At 35.4% G+C, this 17,466-nt stretch overlaps 1 protein-coding gene across 3 annotated transcripts in view; it reads left to right on the top strand.

The window, feature by feature from the left end:
* Positions 1 to 17,466, top strand: part of BLTP1 (bridge-like lipid transfer protein family member 1) — a 207,168-nt gene that overhangs the window by 87,360 nt on the left and 102,342 nt on the right. For all 3 annotated transcript variants that reach the window (XM_055550342.1, XM_055550341.1, XM_055550340.1), the window contains exons 28-35: positions 2,760 to 3,018; positions 4,191 to 5,028; positions 8,408 to 8,478; positions 9,000 to 9,173; positions 10,613 to 10,733; positions 15,483 to 15,629; positions 16,165 to 16,292; positions 16,618 to 16,817. In XM_055550342.1, the coding sequence (XP_055406317.1) occupies positions 2,760 to 3,018; positions 4,191 to 5,028; positions 8,408 to 8,478; positions 9,000 to 9,173; positions 10,613 to 10,733; positions 15,483 to 15,629; positions 16,165 to 16,292; positions 16,618 to 16,817 (1,938 nt within the window). The remainder of the gene's footprint in view (positions 1 to 2,759; positions 3,019 to 4,190; positions 5,029 to 8,407; positions 8,479 to 8,999; positions 9,174 to 10,612; positions 10,734 to 15,482; positions 15,630 to 16,164; positions 16,293 to 16,617; positions 16,818 to 17,466) is intronic.

The following is a 17,466-nucleotide window of genomic DNA, read 5'->3' as shown; positions in this document are numbered from 1 at the left end:
AGTGAGTTTTTCAGAGTTGCACAAGGCAAAAGTAGATTTACTGTTCAGATCTCCTGCTGTCAACATGGGTGATTTTTCCTAGCCCAGCTTTAAATATTTGCATATATGTCATTATTTCCCTAGAACCTAGATTCCAGAAATACACTTAGGAATAGCTGTGCTTTGAGTTTATAATTGTTTTACCAGTTTACTTCTATAGGAAAAACTTACCAATAGTAATATGTATACTATTGGCTCTCATGTTATCCACTACTTTTGCAAAATACTCTTCTTATGACTTAAATCATCCATGTCAAGAAATTTGGTGTTTCCTTAGAGCCTGTAGGATAACTTTACAGATACATGAGTTTGGTATGAACAGTGAATGGTGGATTTAGGCATATTGAATTTATATCTATCTATTATCTTTTCTCCAAAGACTTCAGAAATACATCTTCCATTGTGTTTCTTAATTGTGTATTCCTACAATTAAATGCAATACATAATGGTAAAGTGGCCATACTGTCAAGAAGTGAAATTTAGGAAAAGTCTTGATATTGCACTAGTATTTAGCCCTTTTCCCTTGATCCATTCAAAATAATTAACTTAGCTCTGCCTTTTGTCAGTAGACAAAATAGAAAAGAAGTAATTTTAACTTTTAACAATTTATTGGCTTGATTTTCATGTATATGGAGCTCTTAGAGGAAAGAGTGGGAAATATGTATGCCAAATTCTTGTTTAAATGATTTTTCACTGAATATTAATAAATTGTATATGCTAGTTTAAGGTTACTTGACTTCAGCAGTTTTACCAGAATATGAGCGGCTTACCTTACAAAATCAGCAAATACCAAAACTTCTTGACATTTAAAGGACTAGAAAGATACGAAACAAAATTTACTTAGCTACCTTCTTATATTACCTTTTTACTTTTGAATAATATTTGTTTTTAAAGATTTTCGTAAGCATTTCTCGTTTCATCCTCAAGCTACCCATGTGAGTTCTTTATTTTCCCTGTTTGTGGTGAAATAACTGAGGTTCATCACTGAGACTGAGTTGCATGAAGTCATGCAGTCATGTATGTGGCTGAGCAGAAACCAGAATCAAGATTATCAAAGCCACTTTAGTTTTTTCCACCGTACCGCAGCTGGCACTATTTATAAAGACTATGCTTGATTCTCTAATCTGTAGATCAAATTTTTACCATCACAAATGCAAGGAAGAAAATCTACAGGGAATTTGCACATGGTATAAAAGGGAGAAAATAGCAAATTCTCTAACAGCGAACAGAAGAAACCTCATTTTAGTTCTTATGTAATAGAGAGTGTCTGTATCTCTCTCCCTCAGGAATGTGTTGTAATTGGTAAACTGCCATAAGTTTCTTGAGCAGGGAAGCTTGTAAGTTAGCCCCTTCATAGTCCCTTCATAAGTATATGACTTTCTGATTGTTGAGTTTTCCAGGAGCCACATATAGATGTACAGTGTCAGGACAGAATTAAGGAGGGCATATTGGTATAAATAAAGAATTTCCTTGGAAGGTCAGTAAATTCTAGTTTCCTATCATTTAAAAGTGAATCAAACCTATTTGGATTTTGGTTGTAATTTTTAAATTCATGATAGTAGAAGCAAATACTACTTGTATTCTAAGTTCTTAAGTCGTCTTACCACTTAAGTTCTATCTGTCTATGCCTTCTGCTTGGTGAGATGTTTTCTCCTACTAGCAGGTTCCATCCTTGTGAATAGCACAAGGATAGCTGGAGGAGAGGGGAAGTAGGGCAGCAATATATTTTTTTTCCCTAAGCAGCTCTAGAATTCTCCTTTTATCACTGTCTGCCCCCAGTTGGAGAAGGCACTGGCACCCCACTCCAGTACTTTTGCCTGGAAAATCCCATGGATGGAGGAGTCTAGTAGGCTGCAGTCCATGGGGTCACTAAGAGTCGTGTCACTTTCCCTTTTCCCTTTCATGCAATGGAGAAGGAAATGGCAACCCACTCCAGTGTTCTTGCCTGGAGAATCCCAGGGACGGAGGAGCCTGGTGGGCTGCCGTCTGTGGGATCACACAGAGTCAGACACGACTGAAGCGACTTAGCAGCAGCAGCAGCAGCCCCCAATTTACATAACACATCACAGGGCTCTCATAAAAGGCTGAGAGAATGTTCCAGATTCAGGAAGACAGGACAACTGAATGCAGTAATATACAATCCTAGATGGGATCCTGTACTGGAGAAGGCAAAAGCCTTTAAAGGACATTATTGGGCCTTTTGAGAAAATTGGAAAGCACATGGTAGACTAGATAACCATATGGTATCAGTGCCAAATATACCAAGTTGATAACTATACTGTGTTTTTGTATTATTCTTAGGAAATAAACCTTTTGAGTGTTTAGGGTAAAAAACCATGACTGCAAGTTACTCTTAGGTGGTTCCCAAAGTATTATGTCTGTTTATATACACTGAGCAAGTGCAGGCAAAGTGTTTAAAATAGGTAATTTTGAGTGAAATAGCTTTGATTTGTTAACACTTTTGAAATTTTTCTAAGTTGGAAATTTTTCATATAAATAGTTATTTGAAAAAGAAGAAATTCAGTCTGCAAACTCTGGTTTCATATGTATGTTGATATCTTTCTGTAGTGTTTAGCATATTGCTATGTGAAATTAGTTACTTGTGCTTTTTAAAAACAACTACATACTTAACAACAGGGTATTCGATTACATTCTCATATTTTTCGTAAATTGTTTTTGGAATTACTGTGTTTATGTAACGTACTTTTTTGTTTGTTTAGGTAACGTGAATGGCATAAAGAGGAAAGAATGGGAAAACAAATCAGTGGGAATAGAAGTAGAGAGGAAAACTCAGCACCTTAGTCTTCAAGTACCATTACGATCTCATAGCTCATCCTCTTCCTCAGAGGAGAACAGTAGTTCCAGTGCTGCACAGCCCCTATTGGCTGGTGAAAAGGAAAGTCCCTCTTCTGTTGCCGATGACCATTTGGTTCAAAAAGAATTCTTGCATGGTACAAAAAGAGATGATGGCCAAGCAAGGTCAGTGTTCAGTTAGATTTAGAAACCTGATTGTAATAAGATTATAAGTGCTTAAACCTGTGGTGAGAAAAACTTTCTCCCTCTTCAGCTCACTTGCTGTAGAAAATTTTTTCTCCTCCTGAACCTGTTTTAAATACCTATTTGCTATTGTTTTTCTGATTGCGAGAGTAATACTATTCGTTCCAGATATTAAGAAAATACAGAAAAGTATAACAAAAATGAATATTTCTTGTCCTCCCACCACTGAAAGTGAATTATTGTTAACATTTGAATATTAGCCTTCCAGTGTGGTGAATAATTTTTGGTCCTCCCTTTGGTCCCTAGCTGATTACTCACTTCTTGAAAATCACTTTCCTCTTGCCTTGATAGCACACTTCAGATTTCCCCCCAGGTCCTTGGCTATTCTTTCTCGGTCTCTATTTCCAAGTCCTCCATTTTTTTTCCTTTCCATTCTTCTTTCTCTTATTCTTAACAGCCTACCATTTATTAAATGTTGTTATCCCTTAAGATTCTGTTCTGTACCCTTCTCACCACTCACTTTACTATTTCCCTCTGCAGTCTTAGTAACTGTTTGGCTTCAATTATGATCTGTAGTTAACATCTTATAAGTGTAAAAACTCCATCCCATACCTGTGTCCTTGTGAGCCTAGCCATCTTCTGGATGTTTTGTGGATGGCTCAGACTCAACATATTAAAAAGTGACCTTGTGCCTATCGTGCTCAGCTTGTTACGCCTCAGGAAATGGCACTCGTATATCAGTTGCTGAAGTCAGAAATATTGGAGTTATCTATGATTTATTGCTTTCCTTTATTTCCTCTTATCTGATCAAAGACACCTGGTATATTTTGTTGGATAAACTTTTAATGGATATGGGAATAATAAGTTTACAAATGCATTAGTGTCCATGGATTATGGATAGATTATACTCCAGATTTCTTTAAATTTTTATTCTGTTTTAAGCTGACTCCATTTTTTGTTTGTTTTGTTTTTGGAACTGTATGGGGTAGAAACATATAATGTGCTATTTTGCTACTTTCTATGGGATTTTATTGTAAAAGTTTACATCTTTCTTTGTTTGTAAAAAGAATACAGAAAGATTTTACAAGTACTTCTGTTTATACTTAAATTATGTGATATGCAATAAATGTTAATAGTTTTTCTTTCTGTTTTAGCGTTCCTACAGAAATTTCAGGAAACAGCCCTGTATCTCCTAACACTCAGGAAAAGTCGGTAGGTCAGTCTCCTCTGAGATCTCCCTTGAAACGACAGGCCTCTGTGTGTTCCACCCGACTTGGAAGTACCAAGAGCCTTACTGCTGCTTTTTATGGGGACAAGCAGCCTGTTACAGTAGGAGTCCAATTTAGCAGTGATGTCTCCAGAAGTGATGAGAATGTACTAGACTCACCAAAGCAGAGGAGAAGTTTCGGTTCATTTCCATACACACCATCAGCAGACTCTAATTCATTTCATCAATATCGATCAATGGATTCAAGCATGTCAATGGCTGATAGTGAAGCCTACTTTTCTGCAGCTGAAGAATTTGAGCCCATTAGCAGTGATGAAGGCCCTGGAACTTATCCAGGTAGAAAAAAGAAGAGAAAGCAAGCCCAGCAGATTGACTACAGTAGGGGTTCCATATATCACAGTGTGGAAGGACCACTTACTGGCCAGGGAGAAAACATTCAGGATCCCCGGACTCTGCCATTCAAAACTCACCCTTCCCAGGCTTCCTTTGTTTCTGCATTAGGTGGAGAGGATGATGTTATAGAGCATCTGTATGTTGTAGAAAGTGAGAAAACAATAGAAAGCGAACAGATTACTTCTCAGCAACCTGTGATGAATTGCTATCAGACTTACCTTACACAGTTCCAGGTAATTAATTGGTCAGTGAAGCATCCAACCAACAAAAGAACCTCTAAGTCCTCACTGCATCGCCCCCTTGATCTGGAAACACCAACCAGTGAAGAAAGTTCATCATCATTTGAACAGCTTTCTGTTCCAACTTTTAAGGTATAAGCTAAATCATTAGTTTTCACTGATCAATTTATTTAGGAAAATTATTTTTAAGATGTTTTAAAAATTTCTCTCTTGGTATTTAGCTACCTTTCTGAAAGATAAAATTCCTGAAGACATGGCTTCATGTATGACAGTAGACCTCAGGTTTATTGATGAGTATTATAAATTTAAGGCTATAAAATTAAGGAAAAGTTTCAGACTTGATTATCAGAATATTAATCATGTATAGTCCATGTCTACATTATATTCTGAGATTAGGATCAAGTCTCTGTGAATTCATATTTTCTGTCTTTAAAAGTAAAATTTTGGAATTGTTTTAATAGTTGGTATTCTTTCTATTAATCCATAACTGCTTCTATGCAAATCCAGTTCTGCATACTTGATATTTGAGATCTTGTAATTTAGTATTAATTGATTATTGTCCGTTTCTGTAATGTATTCTGTAAATAGCTTTTTTATAGGAAAGCTAAAAATATGTCAAAATAAATTTAGTGATAAAGCCAATATTAAAACATTTTTATAAATATTTAAAAGAACTTTATGATTTTAAAGACCAAAATTGAGCATATAAAATCTTATGGAACTGATTAACATTTAAGAATTTTATGTGGTATTTACTTATGTGTAATATATATACTCATTTAAACTGTCTGAATGTTAATATTCTCATTGTTAATTCCGATATTTATTATATACTACTGTGTGTTAACCATTTGATGTTCAGTGGTGAGGAAACAGACATGGGGCTTATAGTTAGGCAGTTAATATAGATAAATAGATAAGTTTAAATAGATAAGTACAGTGTATGATTACAAATTGAGAAGTCTTATAAAGATAATCAAAGGATGCTGGAATAGAGAATAATGGGGGGTAGTGGGGTTGCCTAGATTGTATTGACATGAAAGGTCTATCACAGGAGGTAATATTTAAACTGGAACTTAAAGGATGAGGACAAATTGAAGATGGGAAGATTTAGGGGTACTATATTCAGGGAATAGGACCAGGACCTTAAAGCTTCATGGGAGTTTTAAGGAACTGTGATATGATCTCTTATATTTCGGCTACCAAATAGAAGTGAATTGTCATTAAGCAAGGAGGAAGTGGGGTGATGACTTAGGAGACTGTCTCAGTAGTCTGTGCAAGACATGATATACTTGGACTTAAGTAATGATGGAAATATGATAAATTGCCGGGGTCCAGCCCTGGTGGAGTCAGGGGTTTCGAAGGGGAGATGGCTTCGGCGATCAGGAAACAACAGCTTATTTAAATGTTAATTAAAGATATAAAGAGTGGTTAAATAAGGATAGCTCAGTGAGGAAATTTAGTGGAGAAAAGAGGCTGAATAATTCAGCCAGAAGGTGAGAGAAAGAACGACATGGGGAGACCAAGCTTCGGTGAACAAGGCCCGCACTTTATTTTCCAAAGTAGTTTTTATACCTTAAATTATGCATAGAGGATAATGGAGGAAGGGGTAGAGTCATGCAGTAAGCCAGGCTTTCTTCCTGCAAACTTATCATATGCAAAAGTTTAGGTGATTTGCATCATCTTCTGGCCCAGAGGCCTGTTAATATTTTAAGACCCTTTCTTCAGAAAACTTATTTTTCTCTAAAGATGATTAGTCAGGCGCCACCCTCCAAAAGCATTAGATAAAGTTGCATTCCTACAGGGCAAAGGTGTGGTGGGCTATAACAAGAAAAAGAATTAACTCAAGGGTCCAAGGTTACAAACATTAAAGCTACTACTTACACTAATTGTATTAATCAATACACTGCTAGGGACACAGCAGGTAAGGGATATGGAAACTTAGCAGCAAACATTGGCCCAAGAAGTGAAAAACCCTTCACTAGTACAATTTCTAATCAATCTTTTAACTGCTCAAAGGAATCTGTATTTAGACAGTTTAGAACATCTTATGCCTCACAGTTGGGAGGCTCTGAACAATCACATGTGGCCGGAAAAACCTATTCAGGCAGGCTAGAGGACTTCCAAAGGAGTTTGTAGGTTGAAACACTATCACACCCAGGAACTTTATTAACTGGAGCTGTAAGTTAACTTTTTTTTCAGAGAGAGGTAGTGGGGGACAGCCCCCCTAAAGTCAGAGGTGTAGGTGAGAGCACAAAGCAGAAAGTGGGCAGACTCTGGTTTTGGGGGTAGATGCTCGAGAATTTCCAGGGGGACTCCTGAGGCTCGATCCCGCCTTTGCGTATGCCGAGCCTCCTTCCTCATGACCTTTGCCATGGGTGGAGCTCCTCACGTAGGCTCCGGCAAGAAATGGAATGGAATATCCTTACAGATGTATGTATTTGAGTAATATGTATTGAAGAAAGAAGAAACATACTAACATAAAGAAAGAAGAAAATAGAAACAAAGTGTTTATTTTGTGATTGTACCCATTTCTTATCTTGCCTAAGATAAATTTCCCATGCCAAAATTTTAAAATGTTCTCTTTATTCCATGTGAAAATATGTTGGTATATGAATGTTTTAGTATAAAACCGAATGACATTTGCTTTGAAGAATTGCTGTGAGAAGTTAGAATTATTAATATTTTAGTATTTTCAATAAATCTTGTTTTGCTCAGGCAGTCAAATGTCTGGAGAAAATAAGCCAAGGAGTTCATATCTTTAGACAACTTCAAAAATAGAACATAAGATCTTTTTTCTTCACTAGATCTAAATAATAGGCTAGCATTTAAAAGGATTTAGTTTGGTTAGTTTAAGTACATTATTTATTTTGTATTCTTTTATGGATATCCCTGGAGGAGGGCACGGCAGCCCACTCCATACTCTTGCCTGGAGAATCCCATCATTAGAGGAGCCTAATGGGCTACTCTCTGTGAGGTCACAAAGAGATAGACAAACTGAAGCAACTTAGCATGCACACATGGATATAAAATACAATCTAGTTTTTCCTATAATTTAATGTTTCTTTGGGATTCTTTCCCAGTTATATACTATTTTGTCTTCTTTTGCATATGTTTAAAATTTCATAAAATGAGAAGTTTGAAAGAAAAAGTTGATTGTGCTAGAAGACTCTAAAATTAGCTTTTTCTAAGTAAAGCCCAATTTAAAGAGGAACTACGGAGGAAAGACATTTGAAGTGCTTGTTTTTAAGCTTTAGTTGTATAGTCTACTCTTGATGCTGAATCCTCGCAGCCCTACTCTGTCATTTGTCTGAATAATCAGAAGATGAAATTGACAATTGAATATTTTCTGTGATTTTTTCTCAATTTGTCTGTTAAATATTTATATTTTACATATCAAAATCACATTAACAAGGTAATTTGGATATTCAGAAATATCAGTTGATAACAAATTTACAGAATAACTAATATTATAATTCTGGTCTATAAGTAATATTTTCTTTTATTCTAGGTTATCAAACAGGGTCTCACAGCTAACTCTTTACTAGACAGAGGAATGCAACTTTCAGGATCAACTTCAAAGTAAGTAAAAATTATATACTTTTGAAGTTTTAAGCCAGTCTTTCTTGATTATTAGATCTTAGAGTTTATTCTGAGAAATAACAATTCTTTACCTGATCATAGTATTTATTTTATGATAATTGGCCCAAATAATTTAACTCTGTTGTCTTTCATGGCTTTGCCTACATTTATGAGCATTCTGTAGCATTTCTTTTAGATATACTATGCAAACCACAACTTGACATATTAAAATTGGGAACTAACAAGAATTTAGTATTACAAATTTTATATTTTGGAAATGTTCCATCAACTAAGTATATCAAAAAAAGTTTTATATTTAATGTATTAACCATCTTAGATCAGCTTGCATCTTAGTGCCTCATTTGTCTTGTCCTTGAAGAGTATTTGGGACATATCTAGTCCAATTTCATGAAATTTGTAGTTGAAATAATTACAAGTTTAAAGATTAAAGAAACTCCAACTGCTAATTTTTTTGTGTGTGTGGTCTTTTAAATATATATTTTGCTTGTTAAATTGTATAGTACACCATATACTCCGCTGGAGAAGAAAGCTGTTGATAACACTGATGATGAGACATTAACAGAAGAGTGGACCTTGGATCAACCAGTCTCACAGACTAGGACCACAGCCATAGTTGAAGTAAAAGGAACTGTTGATATTGTTCTGACTCCCCTAGTGGCTGAAGCTTTAGACAGGTATTAATTTTGTGTAAAAGTACAACTACTATTTTATAAAATAATAAATGTATGTGATAATGATTAGTGTATGTGATATAATATTTTCATGAAAAAGAATGATGAATAATTATTGATGAAAGATTCTATTTTGATTGAATAAAAATGAAAATATATTTAAAAGGAACTGTGTTTCAGTTATTATTTGTTCCTTTCTCAGCTTAAATAATTATATATTATAATATTATAATAATTATATTCCATTTTCTACTTTTTGCTTTTGGTCTGTTGAGCATAAAAATTACCAAATACCCAGGAGGTCAGGAAGCAGCAGTTAGAACTGGACATGGAACAACAGACTGGTTCCAAATAGGAAAAGGAGTACGTCAAGGCTGTATATTGTCATCCTGCTTATTTAACTTATATGGAGAGTACATCATGAGAAATGCTGGGCTGGAAGAAGCACAAGCTGGAATCAAGATTGCTGGGAGAAATATCAATAACCTCAGATATGCAGATGACACCATCCTTATGGCAGAAAGTGAAGAGGAACTAAAAGGCCTCTTGCTGAAAGTGAAAGAGGAGAGTGAAAAAGTTGGCTTAAAGCTCAACATTCAGAAAACAAAGATCATGGCATCTGGTCCCATCACTTCATGGGAAATAGACGGGGAAACAGTGTCAGACTTTATTTTTGGGGCTCCAGTATCACTACAGATGGTGATTGCAGCCATGAAATTAAAAGACACTTACTCCTTGGAAGGAAAGTTATGACCAACCTAGATAGCATATTGAAAAGCAGAGACATTACCTTGCCAACAAAGGTCCGTCTAGTCAAGGCTATGGTTTTTCCAGTAGTCGTGTATGGATGTGAGAGTTGGACTGTGAAGAAGGCTGAGGGCTGAAGAATTGATGCTTTTGAACTGCGGTGTTGGAGAAGACTCTTGAGAGTCCCTTGGACTGCAAGGAGATCCAACCAGTCCATTCTAAAGGAGATCAGTCCTGTGTGTTCATTGGAAGGACTGAAGCTAAAGCTAAAACTCCAATACTTTGGCCACCTCATGTGAAGAGTTGACTCATTGGAAAAGACTCTGATGCTGGGAGGGATTGGGGGCAGGAGGAGCAGGGGACGACAGAGGATGAGATGGCTGGATGGCATCACCGACTGGATGGATGTGAGTTTTAGTGAACTCCGGGAGTTGGTGATGGACAGGGAGGCCTGGCGTGCTGCAATTCATGGGGTCACAAAGAGTCGGACATGACTGAGCAACTGAACTGAACTGAATGAAGGGATAAAGAGGAAATAATGTATTCTCTGTCCTACAAGGAGATTATAGTCTTCTAAGGAGACAAAACTAAGATGAATAAAATTTAGAATAGAACATAATAGGGTAGATTAGATAAAATAGATCACAGTATTAAGTGATATTAACATGCTTCATTTACTGTTTTTCTTCCCTCAGGTATATTGAAGCCATGGTTCATTGTGCTAGTACTCGACATCCAGCAGCAATTGTGGATGATCTACATGTCAAAGTCCTCAGGGAAGCTGTCCAAAATAGCAAGACTACCTTCTCAGAAAATGTAAGAACTTTTTGTTGAGTGAGTGTGGCAATTTGAGTATTCTTTACATGTATATAGTAGCCAAACTCAAAAAACTTGAATATACTAAAACTTTACCATTTAAATTGGAATGCAGGTGGACATTTCTAAGCAACCTTTATATGTCATTGGCTCTGTAAGAGATAGCATATATGACTATCAGTTCAGTTCAGTCACTCTGTCGTGTCTGACTCTTTGCGACCCCATGAGAACCCCATGAACAGTATATGACTATACTATGCATTAAATAAAAGTAATATATTTATTAAAATGTGGCAATTTTTCTTTTATTTTAGAAGTAGTTTAATTCCAAGCCTTTTCTAAAGAGCTTTGGTCCTAAGTGAAGGAGTGTTCTTTAGCACTGGTACATTCATTTTCTAAGAAAGCAAATCTGTTTATTATTTTGACTTTCCTCTGTGATTAGATAACTTGTATCTTAGTATTTTTGAGGTTATTTTTGTTCACCTCTGTGAATCAAGCCACTGTCTTCTGGTGTGTGATATTTTCCTTACATTGTGGTCTGAGTCACAAAGCTACTTTCTTAGCAGTCATGTCTTAGTGCTCATCAGTGACTATCCACATGAATTTCAAGTTTATCTGAGTTGTATTTGCACTAGGGACCAGGGGAGGTGAAATTAAACCTATTTTTAGTGATCCAGTTATTCAGAATAATTTGGCATTTCATGTGATAGGTAATTGAGCGAGAGTAGTACAAATCAAAAGAAATTTGAAAATATTCCAGCCAACAAGGAGAGCTAGTTATCAGAAACCAAATAGGTTTTCAAGTACATAGAATTTGGTGATCCTTTTAAAAAAACCTATTATTGTTATTACCATCTTTTCTGTCCCTTTTTGTGTAGGCTGATTTAGCTTTATTATGTATCAGTTTTCTCAACCTTGGGGCTGCCAGTCTGTTTCCCAGCTTTTCTAAGGTTTGGACTTTAAGAGTAGGAATGCTAACCCAGATGGCAGCTAGTATATAGATAGGTATAAAGGAGCACAGTGAATAACAAGTTGCTGTTGTAGATGATGTGGAAATTATTAAAGGTCTGTGAAATAATACTACTTTTTTTTTTAAATTTTATTTTATTTTTAAACTTTACATAATTGTATTAGTTTTGCCAAATATCAAAATGAATCCGCCACAGGTATACATGTGTTCCCCATCCTGAACCCTCCCCCCTCCTCCCTCCCCATTCTATCCCTCTGGGTCGTCCCAGTGCACCAGCCCCAAGCATCCAGTATCGTGCATCGAACCTGGACTGGCAACTCGTTTCATACATGATATTTTACGTTTCAACACCATTCTCCCAAATCTTCCCACCCTCTCCCTCTCTCACAGAGTCCATAAGACTGTTCTATACATCAGTGTCTCTTTTGCTGTCTCGTACACAGGGTTATTGTTACCATCTTTCTAAATTCCATATATATGCGTTAGTATACTGTATCGGTGTTTTTCTTTCTGGCTTACTTCACTCTGTATAATAGGCTCCAGTTTCATCCATCTCATTAGAACTGATTCAAATGTATTCTTTTCAATGGCTGAGTAATACTCCATTCTGTATATGTACCACCGCTTTCTTATCCATTCATCTGCTGATGGACATCTAGGTTGCTTCCATGTCCTGGCTATTATAAACAGTGCTGCGATGAACATTGGGGTACATGTGTCTCTTTCCCTTCTGGTTTCCTCAGTGTGTATGCCCAGCAGTGGGATTGCTGGATCATAAGGCAGGTCTATTTCCAGTTTTTTAAGGAATCTCCACACTGTTCTCCATAGTGGCTGTACTAGTTTGCATTCCCACCAACAGTGTAAGAGGGTTCCCTTTTCTCCACACCCTCTCCAGCATTTATTACTTGTAGACTTTTGGATCGCAGCCATTCTGACTGGTGTGAAATGGTACCTCATAGTGGTTTTGATTTGCATTTCTCTGATAATGAGTGATGTTGAGCATCTTTTCATGTGTTTGTTAGCCATCTGTATGTCTTCTTTAGAGAAATGTCTATTTAGTTCTTCGGCCCATTTTTTGATTGGGTCATTTATTTTTCTGGAGTTGAGCTGTAGGAGTTGCTTGTATATTTTTGAGATTAGTTGCTTGTCAGTTGCTTCATTTGCTATTATCTTCTCCCATTCTGAAGTCTGTCTTTTCACCTTGCTAATAGTTTCCTTTGATGTGAAGAAGCTTTTAAGGTTAATTAGGTCCCATTTGTTTATTTTTGCTTTTATTTCCAATATTCTGGGAGGTGGGTCATAGAGGATCCTGCTGTGATGTATGTCAGAGAGTGTTTTGCCTATGTTCTCCTCTAGGAGTTTTATAGTTTCTGGTCTTACGTTCAGATCTTTAATCCATTTTGAGTTTATTTTTGTGTATGGTGTTAGAAAGTGTTCTAGTTTCATTCTTTTACAAGTGGTTGACCAGATTTCCCAGCACCACTTGTTAAAGAGATTGTCTTTAATCCATTGTATATTCTTGCCTCCTTTGTCAAAGATAAGGTGTCCATGTGCGTGGATTTATCTCTGGGCTTTCTATTTTGTTCCATTGATCTATATTTCTGTCTTTGTGCCAGTACCATACTGTCTTGATAACTGTGGCTTTGTAGTAGAGCCTGAAGTCAGGTAGGTTGATTCCTCCAGTTCCATTCTTCTTTCTCAAGATCGCTTTGGCTATTCGAGGTTTTTTGTATTTCCATACAAATTGTGAAATTATTTGTTCTAGCTCTGTGAAGAATACCATTGGTAGCTTGATAGGGATTGCATTGAATCTATAGATTGCTTTGGGTAGTATACTCATTTTCACTATATTGATTCTTCCAATCCATGAACATGGTATATTTCTCCATCTGTTAGTGTCCTCTTTGATTTCTTTCACCAGTGTTTTATAGTTTTCTATATATAGGTCTTTAGTTTCTTTAGGTAGATATATTCCTAAGTATTTTATTCTTTCCGTTGCAATGGTGAATGGAATTGTTTCCTTAATTTCTCTTTCTGTTTTCTCATTATTAGTGTATAGGAATGCAAGGGATTTCTGGGTGTTGATTTTATATCCTGCAACTTTACTATAGTCATTGATTAGTTCTAGTAATTTTCTGGTGGAGTCTTTAGGGTTTTCTATGTAGAGGATCATGTCATCTGCAAACAGTGAGAGCTTTACTTCTTCTTTTCCAATTTGGAGTCCTTTTATTTCTTTTTCTGCTCTGATTGCTGTGGCCAAAACTTCCAAAACTATGTTGAATAGTAATGGTGAAAGTGGGCACCCTTGTCTTGTTCCTGACTTGAGAGGAAATGCTTTCAATTTTTCACCATTGAGGATAATGTTTGCTGTGGGTTTGTCATATATAGCTTTGATTATGTTGAGGTATGTTCCTTCTATTCCTGCTTTCTGGAGAGTTTTTATCATAAATGGATGTTGAATTTTGTCAAAGGCTTTCTCTGCATCTATTGAGATAATCATATGGTTTTTATTTTTCAATTTGTTAATGTGGTGTATTACATTGATTGATTTGCGGATATTGACGAATCCTTGCATCCCTGGGATAAAGCCCACTTGGTCATGGTGTATGATCTTTTTAATGTGTTGTTGGATTCTGATTGCTAGAATTTTGTTAAGGATTTTTGCATCTATGTTCATCAGTGATATTGGCCTGTAGTTTTCTTTTTTTGTGGGATCTTTGTCAGGTTTTGGTATTAGGGTGATGGTGGCCTCATAGAATGAGTTTGGGAGTTTACCATCCTCTGCAATTTTCTGGAAGAGTTTGAGCAGGATAGGTGTTAGCTCTTCTCTAAATTTTTGGTAGAATTCAGCTGTGAAGCCGTGTGGATCTGGGCTTTTGTTTGCTGGAAGATTTTTGATTACAGTTTCAATTTCCGTGCTTGTGATGGGTCTGTTAAGATTTTCTATTTCTTCCTGGTCAAGTTTTGGAAAGTTGTACTTTTCTAAGAATTTGTCCATTTCTTCCACGTTGTCCATTTTATTGGCATATAATTGTTGATAGTAGTCTCTTATGATCCTTTGTATTTCTGTGTTGTCTGTTGTGATCTCTCCATTTTCATTTCTAATTTTATTGATTTGATTTTTCTCCCTTTGTTTCTTGATGAGTCTGGCTAATGGTTTGTCAATTTTATTTATCCTTTCAAAAAACCAGCTTTTGGTTTTGTTGATTTTTGCTATGATCTCTTTTGTTTCTTTTGCATTTATTTCTGCTCTAAGTTTTTTTTTTTTTTTTTTAATTTTATTTTATTTTTAGACTTTACATAACTGTATTAGTTTTGCCAAATATCAAAATGAATCCACCACAGGTATACACGTGTTCCCCATTCTGAACCCTCCTCCCTCCTCCCTCCCCATTCTCTCCCTCTGGGTCATCCCAGTGCACCAGCCCCAAGCATCCAGTATCGTGCATCGAACCTGGACTGGCAACTCATTTCATACATGATATTTTACATGTTTCAATGCCATTCTCCCAAATCTTCCTACCCTCTCCCTCTCCCACAGAGTCCATAAGACTGTTCTATACATCAATAAGATATCTTTCCTTCTCCTAACCCTGGGGTTCTTCATTTCCTCCTTTTCTAGTTGCTTTAGGTGTAGAGTTAGGTTATTTATTTGACTTTTTTCTTGTTTCTTGAGGTGTGTCTGTATTGCTATGAACTTTCCCCTTAGGACTGCTTTTACCGTGTCCCACAGGTTTTGGGTTGTTGTGTTTTCATAATACTACTTTTAATCTTTTTAGCTATCTTCTAAGCAAGATGTTAGAGGAACAAAAACTGAACACTCTACCATAGGAATGACTAATCAAGGACAAGCGCAGACAAATCCTATAATGAAGCAAGATAATGTAACAATTAAAGGTCTTCAGGCTAATGTTAGCATACCAAAGGTAAAAATTTAATATTTAAAAAAATTTTTCTGAAAGAAAATATTGTGGTGATTTTTATTCTAAACTAAATGGTGGTAGAATAAAGTGTAATATCAAATTTTTTTGTTTTATTTCCTTGATCTAATGTAAGAATTAATGTAATATAAATAGTTTACCTAAACAGAATGTTGGTTAATATGTTACTAATATTTAAATAACATTAAATATTTAATGTTATTTAATTACCACTAACATTTATTTATATTAGTATTTAATCATTATTTTATTATTAAATAATTATATTAGTATTTAATTAACATTAATGTTGTTTAATAAATAAGTTAATTAAATAAAACTAAAATGTTTCATATCCACCCAGTAAGAATTTCATTATTATTTTATGAGAGTTTATATTTATAAGCTTTGCCTTTATTATACTCTTGTACACATAGATATTCCATTCCTAACAGTAGTTTTTCATTTTCCTGTATATCTTGTGTTTAAGTGGTAGCATTTTACTTTTCAACTCTGAAATATGTGACATTTTGTGTGTTAGGTGAACTTATGTTTGCTACAAGCCTCAGTAGAGGAATCTCCAAATACAGCTCCTAGTAGGAGTGTGACTCATGTTTCCTTAGTAGCACTGTGTTTTGACAGAATTGCTACACAAGTTCGTATGAACAGGTAAGAAAGAGTTTATTAACCTGAGCTGTGACTATCTTGCTGGATGTAAAAACAAACCTTAGCTGTCTTTTCAATATATATTGGAAAATTCTGATGTTAAAACTCAAGACTGATATTGGAATTTCAAATCTCATTTTTATATAAACAAAATGGATTTTAAAAAGTTTACACGGTTTTTATTTACACTATTAGTAAACACTGAAGAATTTTTTTATTAATATTGGTTTATTTAAAATAGTGGAGTTTTTTTTAAAAACTAGTTAAATATTTTTATTGAGCCGTATTATATACATGTTAACCATCATACTCTTTCTTTTTCATGAAGAGGTGTGGTTGAAGAGAGTTCAAACAGTGCAGACCCTGGTAGAACATCAAACTTTGATAGGTACGTTCATGCTACTAAGATGCAGCCTCAGTCATCCGGATCTCTCAGATCAAATGCTGGAGTGGAAAAAGGCAAAGAGATTGCAGCCAAGTTAAACATTCATCGAGTTCATGGGCAACTGAGGGGTCTTGATACAACAGGTAGGAGTCTACAACATATTTTTTCTTTGACATATATAAATGTAAGAGGATTTTGCAAAAGGAAACATAAAATATTTTCCTTTGAATATTGCTTCAATTTTAGTATTTCATAAGAAAAAGGCATTTCTATATGAACACAGAATGTTTAACTACTGCAAAAGATAAGGTAAACTTTGGTAGGAAGATGAGTGGTATGGCCCCAAATTAGGAACTGCTTCTATCTCCCATCTGTTTGCTCATTATAGAACAGAGAGAGTATGATCTTTATAGTCTTTGCTTTCTTTTTAAAACCATTCTGTTGACACAGCTTTGTTAAAAAGGAATAATTGTGGTATCAAAAGTAGATAGTCAAATCTGTAAAATATAGTACCAATAAGAATGACAGGCATAGCTGTGGGCTTCTTAAAATACTATCTTTGAAGAATTTTCAATAAACTGAAGAAATTTTTCAGTTGACTGTTACATGAAAAGTGGGGACCAAAGCTGGGTTTGTAAAATGATCTCTAAAGAGCTGGTAGGAAACTTGGTTCAAATGTAAACATGTTACCTCTAGGTGGTAAATTTCCATGAATTTCTTTATCTTCTTTTTGCTTTTCTGTATTCATAAGCTGTAATCAGGGAAAGAAATTTTTAAAAAATGATAAAGTAA

The sequence above is a fragment of the Bubalus kerabau genome, chromosome 16 (assembly GCF_029407905.1).
Source record: "Bubalus kerabau isolate K-KA32 ecotype Philippines breed swamp buffalo chromosome 16, PCC_UOA_SB_1v2, whole genome shotgun sequence".
Taxonomy (NCBI): Eukaryota; Metazoa; Chordata; class Mammalia; order Artiodactyla; family Bovidae; genus Bubalus; species Bubalus kerabau.
This window is presented reverse-complemented; position numbering and strand designations above follow the sequence as displayed.